Source organism: Babjeviella inositovora (assembly GCF_001661335.1).
Source record: "Babjeviella inositovora NRRL Y-12698 unplaced genomic scaffold BABINscaffold_10, whole genome shotgun sequence".
Taxonomy (NCBI): Eukaryota; Fungi; Ascomycota; class Pichiomycetes; order Serinales; genus Babjeviella; species Babjeviella inositovora.
The window spans coordinates 340,137-354,428 of record NW_017566847.1 but is presented as its reverse complement, the minus strand read 5'-3'; the positions used below and the strand labels follow the sequence as shown (position 1 = coordinate 354,428).

At 46.9% G+C, this 14,292-nt stretch overlaps 5 protein-coding genes and 1 non-coding gene across 6 annotated transcripts; 4 read left to right on the top strand and 2 right to left on the bottom strand.

Moving 5' to 3' along the window:
• Nucleotides 1-1,467: 1,467 nt before the first annotated feature.
• On the top strand, nucleotides 1,468-4,053 carry BABINDRAFT_14660 (uncharacterized protein; the record flags this gene model as incomplete). The annotated part of the gene is made up of 3 exons (XM_019127185.1): nucleotides 1,468-1,650; nucleotides 2,248-2,261; nucleotides 2,884-4,053. 3 exons carry the CDS (start codon nucleotides 1,468-1,470, stop codon nucleotides 3,998-4,000), a joined length of 1,314 nt encoding a protein of 437 aa, XP_018983832.1. The 3' UTR covers nucleotides 4,001-4,053.
• On the bottom strand, nucleotides 1,896-1,976 carry BABINDRAFT_t283. The gene has a single exon. It is a non-coding gene; the product is annotated as a tRNA-Ser (tRNA).
• A 417-nt stretch (nucleotides 4,054-4,470) lies between the features above and the next one.
• Nucleotides 4,471-5,605, bottom strand: BABINDRAFT_162713 (uncharacterized protein). Its single transcript, XM_019129497.1, has one exon. The coding sequence runs from the start codon at nucleotides 5,452-5,454 to the stop codon at nucleotides 4,477-4,479; it is 978 nt and encodes a 325-aa protein (XP_018983831.1). The 5' UTR covers nucleotides 5,455-5,605; the 3' UTR covers nucleotides 4,471-4,476.
• Nucleotides 5,606-6,668: 1,063 nt separating this feature from the next.
• On the top strand, nucleotides 6,669-7,196 carry BABINDRAFT_168237 (uncharacterized protein; the record flags this gene model as incomplete). The annotated part of the gene is made up of 1 exon (XM_019130575.1): nucleotides 6,669-7,196. The coding sequence occupies one exon, from the start codon at nucleotides 6,669-6,671 to the stop codon at nucleotides 7,194-7,196; it is 528 nt and encodes a 175-aa protein (XP_018983830.1).
• Nucleotides 7,197-7,886: 690 nt separating this feature from the next.
• NPL4 (Npl4p) lies at nucleotides 7,887-10,091 on the top strand. The gene has a single exon (XM_019132819.1). The coding sequence runs from the start codon at nucleotides 8,162-8,164 to the stop codon at nucleotides 9,863-9,865; it is 1,704 nt and encodes a 567-aa protein (XP_018983829.1). The 5' UTR covers nucleotides 7,887-8,161; the 3' UTR covers nucleotides 9,866-10,091.
• Nucleotides 10,092-10,794: 703 nt separating this feature from the next.
• MSI3 (adenyl-nucleotide exchange factor) lies at nucleotides 10,795-13,032 on the top strand. Its single transcript, XM_019132818.1, has one exon. It carries the CDS (start codon nucleotides 10,884-10,886, stop codon nucleotides 12,936-12,938), a length of 2,055 nt encoding a protein of 684 aa, XP_018983828.1. The 5' UTR covers nucleotides 10,795-10,883; the 3' UTR covers nucleotides 12,939-13,032.
• Nucleotides 13,033-14,292: the final 1,260 nt, after the last annotated feature.

Here is a 14,292-nt window from a genome sequence, read left to right as displayed (position 1 = left end):
ATTGCCGCTATACCAAAAGACAAAGACGGTTTGGAAGTAAGGGGTATTGTGGTGCGGTGTTAACACGGATTTCACACCGCTAGTGTACCGAGCTGCCGAAGACACACTTTCTAAATTCCTCGGCTGCTTGGCATATGCTCCTGCTTCCGACCGAGGGTTAGGCTTTTACTAGAGCAAAAAAAACCCTTATTCGCCTGCTTGGGCCTAGCAAGACCGCTTTGAGAAGCTCGTAATTATCGGCTGTAGAGCTCCTGGAATAAGCTCTGGGTGTGAATCTGATAGTTGGAGAAGGAATCTGCATAGTCCGGTACGAGGCGCCTACAGATTTTGGCAAGACGAAGCACAAAATAAGCGCACATAACATCCTCCGGCAGGGTAGGAACCCTGTACCGAGCGAGATTCAAACCTCTCGTTTTTCACCAGCTTTTGTCTTGGCGCGTTGAGCTATGACGCACTCAGAGAGAATAGAGGATGCTGCAAGATTATACATAAAAAAAAAGCTTACGGCTAGTGCTTCACAGAAGGGTTGATATCGCACTATTGTACGAGACTAACCCACCAGGGTGGCTGGGAATCACAGCAGTGAAAGGCATTGACTTTCTGGGTTACGCAGTATATTACGTAGTCATATATGGCACCGGTCATGTTAGACTAGGCGCTTCCATATGCTTGGCAGTGTTAGAAATGTTCCTTAAACCTGATTATACGAATAGAGAACCGGAATGGTAAAACGCGGCTGATTCCGGGACTGCTAAACTTCGGAAGGGTTTTTATAACCGGACTCCGAAAGCAAGCGATGTACGTCAAACTGCGACCCTGATCCCGTGATTTTCCCCAGCCGGGTTGGTCATTTGGAGGTTAATTCTTTAAATTCACTAAGAGTTACAAATCGTGAATGTTATTTATACAAGTTAACTAGGTTCGGTTGTTTGTAGGAGAAATAGTGGCAACCCCACAACGACAACTGAACCCGTAATTAGCCGTGATATAGAGTATAGGCTGCGTGCTATAACCGGAATGAATCCGTTATAAGACGGTCACAGAAAGGCGAACGGTAAATGCAACGTACAAAAAGTCTGCATATATGCATGTCCTCTATTGCTCTCAGAAAGCTTGCGACACGCTGCGAAAGACAGATTGTCGAATTTACGGTCCAACTCTCACTTTAAACCGTTCACGTATCAAATACTGGATCAAAAAATCCGTCTCTATACAAGTATGGCTTGTATCCCTACTTTCAATACTGACTTAGGCTTATGGAAGTTTGTAAACGTACATGCGGCTTTGTAGGCGTTAAGGTTGCTGTTTGGTGCCAGATTTAGGTTTCTATTCTCTGCCTGGCATTTCATACATGAATACGGCCCTGAAATCCCGCAACCTTGCTTGCTACATGAACCGTTTAGGTATAAAAACTCGAGCCTTCCCCGGAATCACGATTCTTTTCGCCCTAAAACTCAAACTATTATCATGTCTGACGACAACAATCAACCAGAAAAACACCCCCACTTGGATAACATTGGCGGAATTGCCGCGTCCGTAGCCGGTAGTATTGCCGGTGCTGACGTTGCCTCAAAGCTTGGTGCTGGCACTGTTGGTAGCATCGCTGGTTCTGTTGCTGGTTCTATGGGTGCCAACAAGCTCACCGACGAAGTAAGAAATCATGAGGACGAGAAATAAGCGGACTTAGACTTAGGATCTTTCAACAGCATATATATATATATAATAATTAAGTTATTCTTACAATGGAAATTTTCCTCAGTTATATCTTATGAATCATAAATAAAATAATATATGTAACGTATATAATACATTAAATGTGTAGCTGCCATGTAACATTTCATGGAGCCTATGAAGATCCTGCATATATCTTCTGAAGCCTATGAAAAAAGAAATGGCGACATTGGCAGGATTCGAACCTGCGCGGGTAAACCCAAGACATTTCGAGTGTCTCGCCTTAACCACTCGGCCACAATGCCCAATTTCTAAAGATCCAATTTCTATCAGTGATCCCTGCACCCAGGAAAATGTGCTACAGCTGAGAAATACGATAGTAAAGTTTGTAGATAACAGGCATGTTGAATACAGATGGCACATACATTTATACCTTCTAAAACAACCCCTATGTTCGTAGTTAAAGTGCTGGCCAGCCACCAGTCTTGATTTCACCGGAGGGGCTGCCATTTATTGTCTACCATTGTCTGTATTGATTCTAATCGAGACAACTGAACATGATTCAAAATTACATAGAAGTCTGTGATTGTGTAGTTTCAATAATTTGTGAAATCTAATGGCGATTGAGTACGTTGGACGGGGGTAGAATGTGGTGCGCGGAGGTACCCCGTAGCTGACAAATTAAAGCCACAGCGTTGCACATATGCCACGCGGCATCAACAGTTATGGAATAAGTACCTGCATCAGTAGCCAAACAAGGAATAAATTAGAACGGCATGGATTCTTGTTATGGTTCGGATCGGTAGCACGAGGAAAAACCGTGAACACTTTGATGACAAATGTGGTACAGATCTACGTCTCATCTTTCTAGAAGCTTCGAGAGCGTCATCACATTATGCATGTGACCCCGCATACGCACTGTCTATACTCCTCTCACACTTTTGCCCCCCAAAGGAGCTATAAAAACGTGAGTTTTCCTTCCATCTTTCATATCCATTTTCCTGTTCTATTATCAATAACAACCTCCTTTTCCTACTACAACCAAACAATGAACTTCTCTTATACGCCCCAAGCCTTCTACGTGCCAGGCCAACGCCACTTCCAAGCGACAGCGCCTTCCGCAGGTGCTCTAGCTTCATTGTTCGATCCTACCGATTTTTTGAACCATATTACCCGCTCTCAATATACCCGACCTTCCTCCACCCCAAACAGAGTGATTGTCACCAAAAAAGACGTTCCTCCCCAAATCAGTTCCGACCACTTGGCCGATGGCAGTTACCAGGTCAAGTTAACCAAGCCATATACCGATCGGTTCGAAGATTATCATATCAAGTACTCTACAAGACAAACAACTAGCGAGCTAGAGATTATCTCCAAGCGTGATAATGTCCACCAGATCTACCAGTTCGACGCAAGCGACTACGATTTATCCCAAACTACTTATCTGGTTGAGGGCCACTCCTTGCTTGTAAAGGTTCCACGTGCCGTTAATATTGAGGTTCTGCGCCAACAAGCCTTCAGCAGAGCGGAGTCCAAGAGGCACGAACATGCTGCTTGTGCCAGAAAGGTGGAAAGACAGCAATTGGTGGCGAAGGCCCTTCAGGAAAAAAGTCGGAGTGAGCAAGAGAACGCTCGGAGGACCGCTAACGCTGCTAGAAGAAACGCCCAGAGAGAGGCGGATGATAAATTCAACAAAGAATTAGAAGGTCGGCTCCAGGAGGTTTTTTCAGGATTTTTGAACGGGGTTTTATCGTTTGCCGGTGAGTTTAACCAGTCCGAACGTGAAAGTAAGCCAGAGACTCCAAAGACCGAAGAAACGTCCGCAACCAACGATAAGCACGAAGAAGAGTTTTCTGACTTGATTGAGGATTTCTTGTTTAACACTGTCTTCGGAGCCGTCCCCTCCAAGTCAGAGGAAAAGCCGGAATCGACGCAAGAAAAGGATTCTTGTAAATGTGAATCATCTCAATGCACCACCGCCAAGAATACCGAGCACGCTTCCACAGACCTTCAATCTGCTGAATTAAATTCCCTCACCAGCCTGGCGGATAATTTGGATGACGCTGAAAGATCGATTGCCTCGTCTGGTGCGTCAACTCCATCTGTAGCGGCTGCCGAGGATGAAGGCGAGGTCACCGGCCCTGAACCAGCAACCGTCAATTCCCCTGTTGTGGTTGTTACTCAGGATATCGATGAAGAGGACATTGTCCTTGTTTCTGCACCTGCAACACCTGAAGGTGAAACTGCCGATGAGGTGTCATCGTCAAAATTGTCCCGCCAGCCATCCCTTGAGGAGGTTGAAGACGAAGAGTTTAAGCAAAAGCATTAGCTTCTACGTGATATCCTGACTGTTTATGTTTTCCTCATTTCCATTTAATAACCTATAACTTTGATCATACTTGTAGAAACCTTAACCAACATGCAAGGCGATTAGCTAAAGTGCTTAACACCTGAGATCTCTGTTCGAAGGAGTCATTGACGGGGAGAAAAAATCAAGCCTGACGCGCACAGCCTTGTAATTGCATCGTAAAAGTTACATGCTCCGCCGATTGAGCTGGTCAGATCACTGTTGGTCATGAGGTGATTAGTAATCCAGCAGTCACTTAGGTTTACATTCCTCCGATTAAAGGCTTGGCCATGAACGGCTAAATTTACGGGGCTATGTTATTCTCGGATCTGAGCCACCAGTTACACCTTTCTTACTCTAGTGCTACACTGGGATCTTTATACAAGCCTGTATTTTGTTAGGAGAATGGTTCAACCGGTGACGTAGACGTTTCAGGCATATACAGCACTAAACCTTCATTAAATCGGCTTGGTAACAACATAATGGGTTCCCAACACTCTCTTAATCCCCTTCGCATCGTACATATCCCGCTCTCTATCCACCTTCGCTTCCAAGACTGCTTCGACTTCAGCCTTGACCTGCAGCTTTTCCGTTTCAGGAAGCGACGTAATGTACGATCTGGTTTCCCAGTAAGGATAAACCAAGTCCCAGTCGATCCTATCCAACCTGAAATAAAAGCCCTCTTTAAGGATAGGGGTGAAATATTTGTCTTCGTAGGTGTTAAAAACAGTGCGCCAGTTTCCGTGACGGTATTGTGGCACGACTGTGTCGCGGGCGGCGATGATCGGAAACATACCGAGCTGCCACGGGGCATTGGTAGCAAAGACCTGCTGCGAGATCTCGTAGGGAGCGGTCTTGCTCACGGCTGTATTAGCGATGAGCTGGGAAACCTGTGCGTGTAAGTGCTCGTCGGTTTTGATGGAATACGGAGTATTTTCGTGGGACAAGTTTTGAGGCACAGAGGGGTAGTCGAAGTTCCAGATGCAGGCAAAGCGGCCGTTTGGCTTCAAAACACGGGACAACTCCTTTAAGGATTGCTCGTCAGAAAACCAGTGGAAGCCCTGGGACACAAAAATGGCGTCGACGGAGCTGTCAGCCATGGGTAACTCGTAACTTGAGCCGAGTCGCGCATCTACCGATGGAAAATTCTCACGGAACTTGCCCAACATTCCGGTAGAGGGCTCTACGATGATAAGGTTGGAGCTCCCTTTGGCTCCCCAGCCGGCATCGATCAAATTGCGGGTAAACTTCCCAGTCCCCGCGGCGAGCTCAAGAATGACTTTTGAGTGGTTGTACTCACGAGGACTAGACGCGACCCCGGCATCGACCAACAAGTCGTCAACAAACACTTGGGGAAAGTTCGGTCTCAATTGGTCATATAACAAATTGTTCTCGTTGAAGGAGTTGATGGCAGTTGCATTAGGCTTGGTGGACATTGTGCGAATAATCCAGGATCTGACGGGTTGAAGCCTGGTAACGGTGTGGAATGTCCTCAACGCAGGTAATTGCTGTAACATTTAGCGGAAAATGTTTATTTATAGGGCTAACACGTAATGTTTCAGTATCCCGGTTAGTGAAGCAAGGCTTTATGGTGTATTTACATTCCCGAGCCGGAGAAGCTTTTCAGAGTTGTGTATCCTTCATGCAGCAACAGTCATGCATGGTGAAATGCCTCACTGAGGGGTAACATCACGTGACATGATCATAGGCCTTCAAGTGTGATTCTCTCCTTTATTTTCCAATGGTTACAGGAGACTATAACATCTAAGCTTAGGTTTATGCTATGTATATAGTTAGATTCGCGTATAGGTGTGTCTAGGATCCCTGCAAGGCGAAAGAGCGAAGAGAGTTAGGGATTGGAAGCAGTCGAAGTTCTGCAGCAGGTTTTTAGGTGTTCGGACCTGCAACACCTAGTTTAAACGTGGAGTGACCCTCGGATCCGCTATCGGCGACATGAGAATTTACCCAATGCTGCTTGGGCTATCTCTGCAGTTTGACCGGTATCCGTTCTTAAATGCTTGATATAGAGAGATCAGGACTTCGGTAAGGGTTAATGCTAGGGAGGCTGGGTAAAATTAACACTGACAAAAACAGCTCTATTAGAGGTGCACATATGCAGCCGGATAAATGATTACTGTGCGGAAGCTTTATTGAGGCAAACTCTCATCCAGGATGATATCCGCCGTACTACAAATTTGACAATACCGGGCCTCAGTATGCAGTTTCCTAAGAGAGTTGATAGCACTACCCTTAGATACAGCTCATTACCCGTACGTAAGGTCCGGGTCATGGCAAGCCGTGAATGCTGACATATCATATGCATGGGACACAGTCACGCCCGACAGATGATGCCATGGCGGGGTCCATGCTTCCACACTAAAGCATATATTTAACCGAATCTTATGTTTTGGACTCTGCCGGTAAGCGGTTGGAGGGGCCGGATTATTGCCCCTCAGAGAAGGTTGAATTTATGGTTTGAATCTCAGGGACGTTCTCAACTAGGAGGGAACTGCATAATCTGTCCGCACGAACCGGTGTGATGCATGCACCTTCAATTAGGTGGCGCTCTTGTATAAAGGCCGGATGTCGCACACACAAGATCTCTCAACTGTTCCCTTCCTCTCGGTTGACTCAATTCATATATCCCTTAATGTCTTTAATCCCAACTACCGCTCCGTTACAATCTAAGCTAAAGCCCGTGCTTTTCGTCCATCTTGACGCTGGAGAAGCCATTCCAGTGGTGCAAAATGCCACCCAGAACCTTGTTGTGGTAAAGTTGACTGGTGGTTCAGTCAAGTCTTTGGACACCAACTACCCGTTTGAGACTGAGATTTTGTTTGGTTTTGATGATTTGTCCACCGCTGCCGGAGCCACCAGAACCACCTTGGATTGCAAGATTTACTTGCGGACCCCCTCTGGCGCTGGTGTGTACATGACCTACAGCGGTGTCGTTGAGATGGCAGGCAAGGCTGCTGCGATTGCAGGCAACCAGGGCGAATCTCATATGGAATTTGAAGAGGGCTACATCACCGCCAACCCGAAGTTTACGTTGGATGGTAAGGTTGAGGAGGAGTACAAATGGGTCAACGACGAGATTTTTATTGCCAGAGGGAGATTCCTCAGGGATACCGAGGGGAAGTTGAAGGTGCAATACTACGTTTACATCTACGACCACTAGACTATGAGTGGAAACGGTATGCAGGTTCCGGGGGGAACTGACCTTGTTTAAAGTTTACAATAATGACCAGTTTATATTGCGAGGCAAGTTGTGTACTGACGGAATGGCCAAATTACTTTCGTAAAATCTATTTTTATTTAAAACACAAGGCCTGAACTTGGGAGAGTTATTGGCAATCCAGGGGGGAGGGGAAGACGCAAATGGTCTCAATATACGAGTATTCCGTTTACGAAGGAAGAAGCAGCATTGTGCGAGATAACCTAAAATTGACTGTATTCCTACCACCCGCCAATTATAGTGTAATTTTCCGACAAATTTCGTTATCCATGCCTTCATTGACCTAGTATATAAATAAACAGAAAATATCCTACCATAAGAAACTTTGTAGTACTCGCTTCGTCACTCTAGGGGGTACTTCGCCAACAGGAGGTTCACAAGGAGTGCAGCATATTTACATTTTTGCCTAAGCATTCATAGAAAACTTGCAAATTTACATCAGTTCACATAGCACTGGAATAAAGCTTTGAATATAAATAATCTGGGGCATAGAAACTGGAACCACTGACCGTAATTTCATGAATAATAGGTTACAGTGTAAATTACATATTGCCTCTAGCTAAACCCTCCCCAAGCGTATGATTCAAGACTCAAAAACTTGGTGAAAAGGCCAAATTAAATTGACATCCCTGCAAAGTGTAAACCGCCAAGATACTTCATATACTATCTAACTCATGTTTCATCTACTCCCCCATACCGTGAATCCCAATCTGCAGGTTCCCAACCCGTAGAATACCCCCGAAGCTTGGGGAAAGAATAAGAGCCGCACGGGCACATAACCCCACTATCGCAGTGACGGCTTCCATTCAATTTAGGTGGCACCGCTTTCTGAGCTCTGTCACTCCTCATTTGCTCTCCACCCGACAGGACCTGATATACTTGAATCACCTCTATAGACCACCATTCCTATGCTACTCCGTTTCCGCACCAAAGATGGGATGTTCCGTGTCCCGACACAGCCCACTGATGACTTCTTGCTCCCGTTGGAAGACTTGCTCAAGAACCACATCAAAGCGCCCAGTCTTGCGGAAGTTTACATCAGCAATTCCCAGAGCGCCAGAGGAGAACTTGCTGCTGGGCTATGTGGAAAGACCGTCACTGATTTGGGATTCAAACACGGCGACATGTTGTTTGTAACCTATCCAGCGGATGCTGCCACATCCAGCACGCCGGTCAATGGCGTTTCTGCCCCTTCGGTAGCTATTGCAGGCATCTCAAAGGTATCAGAGCCGCTCAAAGTCACCCAGCTCCCGGTGGACGACTTTCTCCAACTGCAAACAGGTATAATCCCAGTGCCAAAGTCGCGCCTCTGCCGCCACAACGACGGGGGTATGTGCGAATACTGCTCCCCACTTCCGCCCTGGAGCAAGATCTACCAGGAAGAACACAAGATCAAGCACATATCGTTTACGGCTCAGCTCAAGAAGCTCCTTGATGGCAAGAACGCGGATGGCCACTCCACAGGCGGCCAGGGAACGAGCTACGTGCCTCCACTCGATGCCTCCAACTTTACGGTAGACTTCCAGTGTCGCAATGGCCACAAACCCTACCCGGGAGGTATCTGTTCCAAGTGTGTGCCCTCCGCTATCACCTTGCAGTTGCAGCAATTCCGTATGGTGGACCACGTGGAGTTTAGCGATTCCACCATTGTTAACGATTTCATCGAGGCCTGGCGTATCAGCGGATTACAACGTATCGGTTACCTCTACGGCACGTATGAAGCCTACGATAAGGTCCCATTAGGGATCAAGGCTGTTGTACAGGCGATTTACGAGCCTCCACAAACCAATGAGGGCGACGGCTTGAAGTTAGAGGCGTGGGAAGACGAGAAACACGTGGATGAGTTAGCGAGCAGGTTGGGAATCTACAAAGTTGGTGTTATTTTCACTGATTTACTAGACACCGGCAAAGGCGACGGAAGCGTGGTGTGTAAACGCCACAAGGACTCGTACTTTTTGTCATCCTTAGAAGTGCTCCTTGCCGCCAACTTCCAACTCGCCAACCCTAACGTCTCCAAGTACTCAAAGTCCGGTGTCTACTCTTCCAAGTTTGTTACATGTGTGATTTCTGGTAACGCCAAAGACGAGATTGACATTGCCGCGTACCAGGTGAGCGAGGCTGCTGAGGCTTTAGCCAAGGCCGATATCGTCACCGGGTCCACCCACCCGTCTATGGCCTTTATTAACGAGACTACCGACAAAAGATATGTACCGGAAATCTTTTATTCAAAGCGTAATGAGTACAACCTTGTTGTCAAAGAGAACGCCAAACCGGCCTTCCCAGTGGAGTACTTGTTGGTGTCCTTGACCCACGGCTTCCCAGAAAACCCAGAGCCGATGTTTGCGAGCAAGAAAAAGTTCCCGATCGAGTACAGAGGGCATGTGGGGGTAGCACAGGAGATCCGCGATATTCGGGCCCAGGTGGGCAGTGACGTGGGTGATGGTGCTGGTTTGAAGGATTTCCATCTCTTGGCGCACTTGCAGTCCATGGACGTGTTGTCTGGCGAAGAGTTTGGGTTGGTGGGTAAGTTTGTACAGTCGGGTAAGTATGAGGATTATTTGCAAGTAGTGCAGAGCCCCGGCTGGCAGACGTTGATGGCTATTTTGAGCTGACAAAAAGACAGTTAATACAAAATATATCGAATAGAATGAAATATAATAAAGGATAAGGATGCCGAAAGGAGTATCTCTTGTATAATCGGCAATACCAGAAGTTATTCACAAAGCCAACAACTTAAGGCAAGAGTGTGATGTAAATTTGGTTAAAATTTTGGATTATCCTACGTGCTCCAGGCCAACCATAATGTTTGCAAGTACCATATATAAAACCTGACATCCCACACTCAACAACCCGGTCCATCCGCCTAAAAGCCAATCTTGGTTTTTATTTAATTGTAAGTATAATATTAGAGGCTAATCAATCGTGCAATTCTTGGCTGATGTACGTGACTAGTGAACCATTGGCTCTCGCTCCTGCCGGTGCCAAACCTGCAACCGTGTCACGTACACCAGCCAAGAATTGCACAATTGATCAGCCTTTGCCACATTTAAGACACTCCCTTTTCCTATCCCAGAGTCCACGTATAATCTCCCCTTTTAACAGCGTATTTATCATCTATTTCTGAGTCAAATAATCGTGTGTTGTTGTGGAATTTCGGCAAAACATACATTCCTTTGTAGCCCGTTAACGCTTCCCACACTTGGCAACACCATCTTGCATAAAACCCCTCTGTGACCAAGTGGCATTCCTCTATGCTTACATAAGCATAACTATGATCTCTCCTGCACTGTGTTATACCTGATCTGGCCATAACAAGCGCTCATCCACTGTCGTGCTAATTACACCCTCTTTATTTATCCCTTTTGGACATCTTTATTAGAAATATATCTGGTTGCAATAGAAAAAAAAGAACGAGAAAATAGGGATTCTTTTGGCGTGGTAACCACAATTTCACGCCTTCATTTCCAGCACCTTCCAGCACCTTCTCTCACGTGACAGTTTTTCTTTCTTTTCTCCTTTTTTTTTTTTTTTTCACCCAACAGCCGGCGCCTATTTTCACGTCGGTATATTAATCGCCGTTGGCTTCCGCGAATTCACCTTTCTCTTCTTCCCCATCCAAAATACAACAAAATGTCCGTTCCATTTGGTCTCGATTTAGGTAACAACAACTCTATCATCGCCTGTGCGCGTAACAGAGGTATTGACGTCATCGTCAACGAAGTCTCCAACCGCTCTACCCCAACCTTGGTTGCTTTCGGTAACAAGAACCGTTTCATCGGTGAATCTGCCAAGAACCAGCAGACCTCCAACTTGAAGAACACCGTTGAGAATGTCAAGCGCATCCTTGGTTTAACCGTTGACCACCCAGATTTCCCAACCGAAGCCAAGTACGCCACCACCCCATTGGTTGCTAAGGATGGCCAGGTTGCCGCCAAGGTCAGATTCGCCGGCGAGCAGCAAGAATTCACCGCCACTCAGCTTTACGCTATGTACCTTAACAAGATCAAGGCTATCACTGCCAAGGAAGTCAAGGGGACCATTTCCGACATTGCCCTTGCCGTTCCAGTCTGGTACACCGAGGAACAGCGCCGTGCTGCCTCTGATGCCTGTAAGATTGCCGGCTTGAACCCAGTCAGAATTGTCAACGAGGTCACTGCCGCCGCTGTCGGTTATGGTGTCTTCAAGGCGAACGACTTGCCAGAGGACGAGCCAAAGAAGATTGCCTTCGTTGACATTGGCCACTCCACGTACACCGTCTCTATCTGTGCTGTCAAGCGCGGTGAATTAAAGGTTTTGGGCTCTGCCTACGACAAGCACTTCGGTGGCCGTGACTTTGACTACGCCATTGCCGAGCACTTTGCCAAGGAGTTTGTCACCAAGTACAAGATCGATGTCCACGAGAATGCCAAGGCCTACTCCAGAATCCTCGCGGCCGCCGAAAAATTGAAGAAGGTCTTGTCTGCCAACACTACCGCGCCATTTTCCGTCGAATCGGTCATGAACGATGTGGATGTGTCTTCCTCGTTGACCAGAGATGAGTTGGAAGAGTACGTCCAGCCATTGCTCAACCGTCTCCACGTTCCAGTCGAGGCTGCTTTGAAGGCTGCTGGCTTGACTGTTGAAGACATTGACACCATCGAGGTTATCGGTGGCTGTACCCGTGTTCCATCCTTGAAGACCAGACTTACCGAGGTCTTTGGTAAGCAATTGTCCTTCACCTTGAACCAGGACGAAGCCATTGCCCGCGGTGCCGCTTTCATCTGCGCCATGCACTCCCCAACCTTGAGAGTCCGCCCATTCAAGTTCGAAGACTGCAACCCATACACCGTTTCCTACTTCTGGGACAAGCAGGTTGAGGACACTGACCACATGGAGGTTTTCCCATCCGGTGGCTTGTTCCCATCCACCAAGGTTGTTACTTTGCACAGAACTGGCGACTTCGAAGTCGAAGCCAAGTACACAAAGTCCGAGGAATTGCCAACCGGCACCAACCCATTCATCTGCAAGTGGGCCGTCAAGGGCGTTGAAGTTGCTTCCGGTGAAGAATCCGTTGCCACCAAGCTCAAGTTGAGAAACGACCCATCCGGGTTCTACACTATCGAGGAAGCCTACACCTTGGAAGAAAAGATCGTCCAAGAGTTGGTTGACAACCCAGAAGCCAAGGAAGATGACGAACCAGAGTACAGAGAGGTCAAGAAGTTGGTTAAGAAGGCCGACTTGCAGATTGTTGAGCAATCCTTGTCCGTTGGCGAAGCCGCTCTTGCCGGTTTGTTTGAAAAGGAAGCCACTTTGACCACCCAAGACAAGTTGATTGCTGATACCGAAGACCGCAAGAACGCTTTGGAAGAGTACATCTACGAGTTGAGAGGTAAGATCGACGAGCAGTACTCTAAGTTCGCTTCGGCCGAAGAGAAGGAAAAGCTCTCCGGGTTGTTGATGAAGGCCGAAGACTGGTTGTACGACGAAGGCTACGAATCCACCAAGGGTAAGTACATTGCCAAGTACGAGGAGCTTGCTTCCATTGGTAACGTAATCCGTGGCCGTTTCCTCGCTGCCGAAGAGGAGAAGAAGCAGGCGTACAGATCCAAGCAGGAGGCTGCCCAGCAGAGCTCTTTGTTGGAGAAGATTGCCGCTGACCGTGAAAAGGCCAAGTCTGCCGAAAACAACGATGTTGAAATGGACTAAGCGTTGTTCATCTGTAGAGTACGCCTTCTAGTGCGGGCACTTTGCTCGCACCTTATACATCTTTATGATATTTAATACACTATTTGGTAATATCTATTTGTAGCGAACTAAATTCCGGGCAAAGGCTTCTGTCTCTACTCCAAACTATTGGGGGGGTGTCCTGCGGCTTAAAACCGAAGGTGTGACCTTACCCTACTGGGTTGAAGTCTTTCCATGCTCTCAAAGGTTCCTTACGCTTCTCACATATACAGCTTTGACTCAAACTGCAAGGTTGCGTAAATATTGCGTAGACGGTATGAAACATTGACCCGTCTCCGCATGCGGGGAAATAAGAATAAAAACCCTAACGCATGAAGACAGCGTAGCTAGACGAGCCTTGGGTTAACTCCTTGCAATCCCATGCGATATATAAACATTCGCATGTGCCAGCAACTCTGGTTGTCATCTAAATCTGCGTGTCAGCACGGCATTTTGCGATGCAATGCGCAATTTTAAATGCACATTTCTACATGAGAACCAAGTCGGTGCTCATTGAGTTAGATATTGCTGTAGGGCCCTCGGAAACCCTTGCTTTTAGCAATTTGAGACACGGAGGTAATGTGCCACGTATGCAGCGTTTGAAAATTACGCCCGTGAATACGGTGCATACAGCTCGCAGATATGCACCCCCCAGAAACCAACAATCTGTTTCTGTTGATCGGTCAAAGGCAATGCCGATATAAAACTCATAGCATATACCACTTGAAATGCTTTACACTCGAATATCTGAGTGTGACGTGTCGCAGCTATCCACATGCCACCGGATGAGGGCTCTCGAAATTTAGCCACGTTAGCTTAACAAACGTAAGGTTTGGACGTGACGCATGCATCGGGACATAACAGGGAGTAGATCATTTTAGTCACAATACATCCGAAGCACAGCTTGTAGAGTCTCTTGTCCAACTCTAGCCCGTGTGGATTCACAAAAGTCCAGCTAGATAAAAACTAAAGCAATTCTAGTCATGATCCGATTTTCATTCATCTGTTTTTTTTTTATTTATTATTCATTTCACCTTCTTGTTTCTTGTCTTGCTTTTTGTTTATGTTGAATCTAATATTTAAGTGTCAGCTAGCCGCGAGGTGGAACCAGGGCCACCTGCTTAGGTATAATCACCTTGGGCTTGTATGGGGAGAAACCACGGCCCAGAACGTATATCCATGCTTCTACGATACAACCGGAAGTCACGCTGTGGGCAGATAGTATACCAAAAAGGTGCCCAATTCACCTACGGACTATGTCGGGTCGGAAATATTTATCTCCATTTGTACAATGGCCAAGATTCGCACTAGTGCGGCACCACTGCGGTGGATGCAT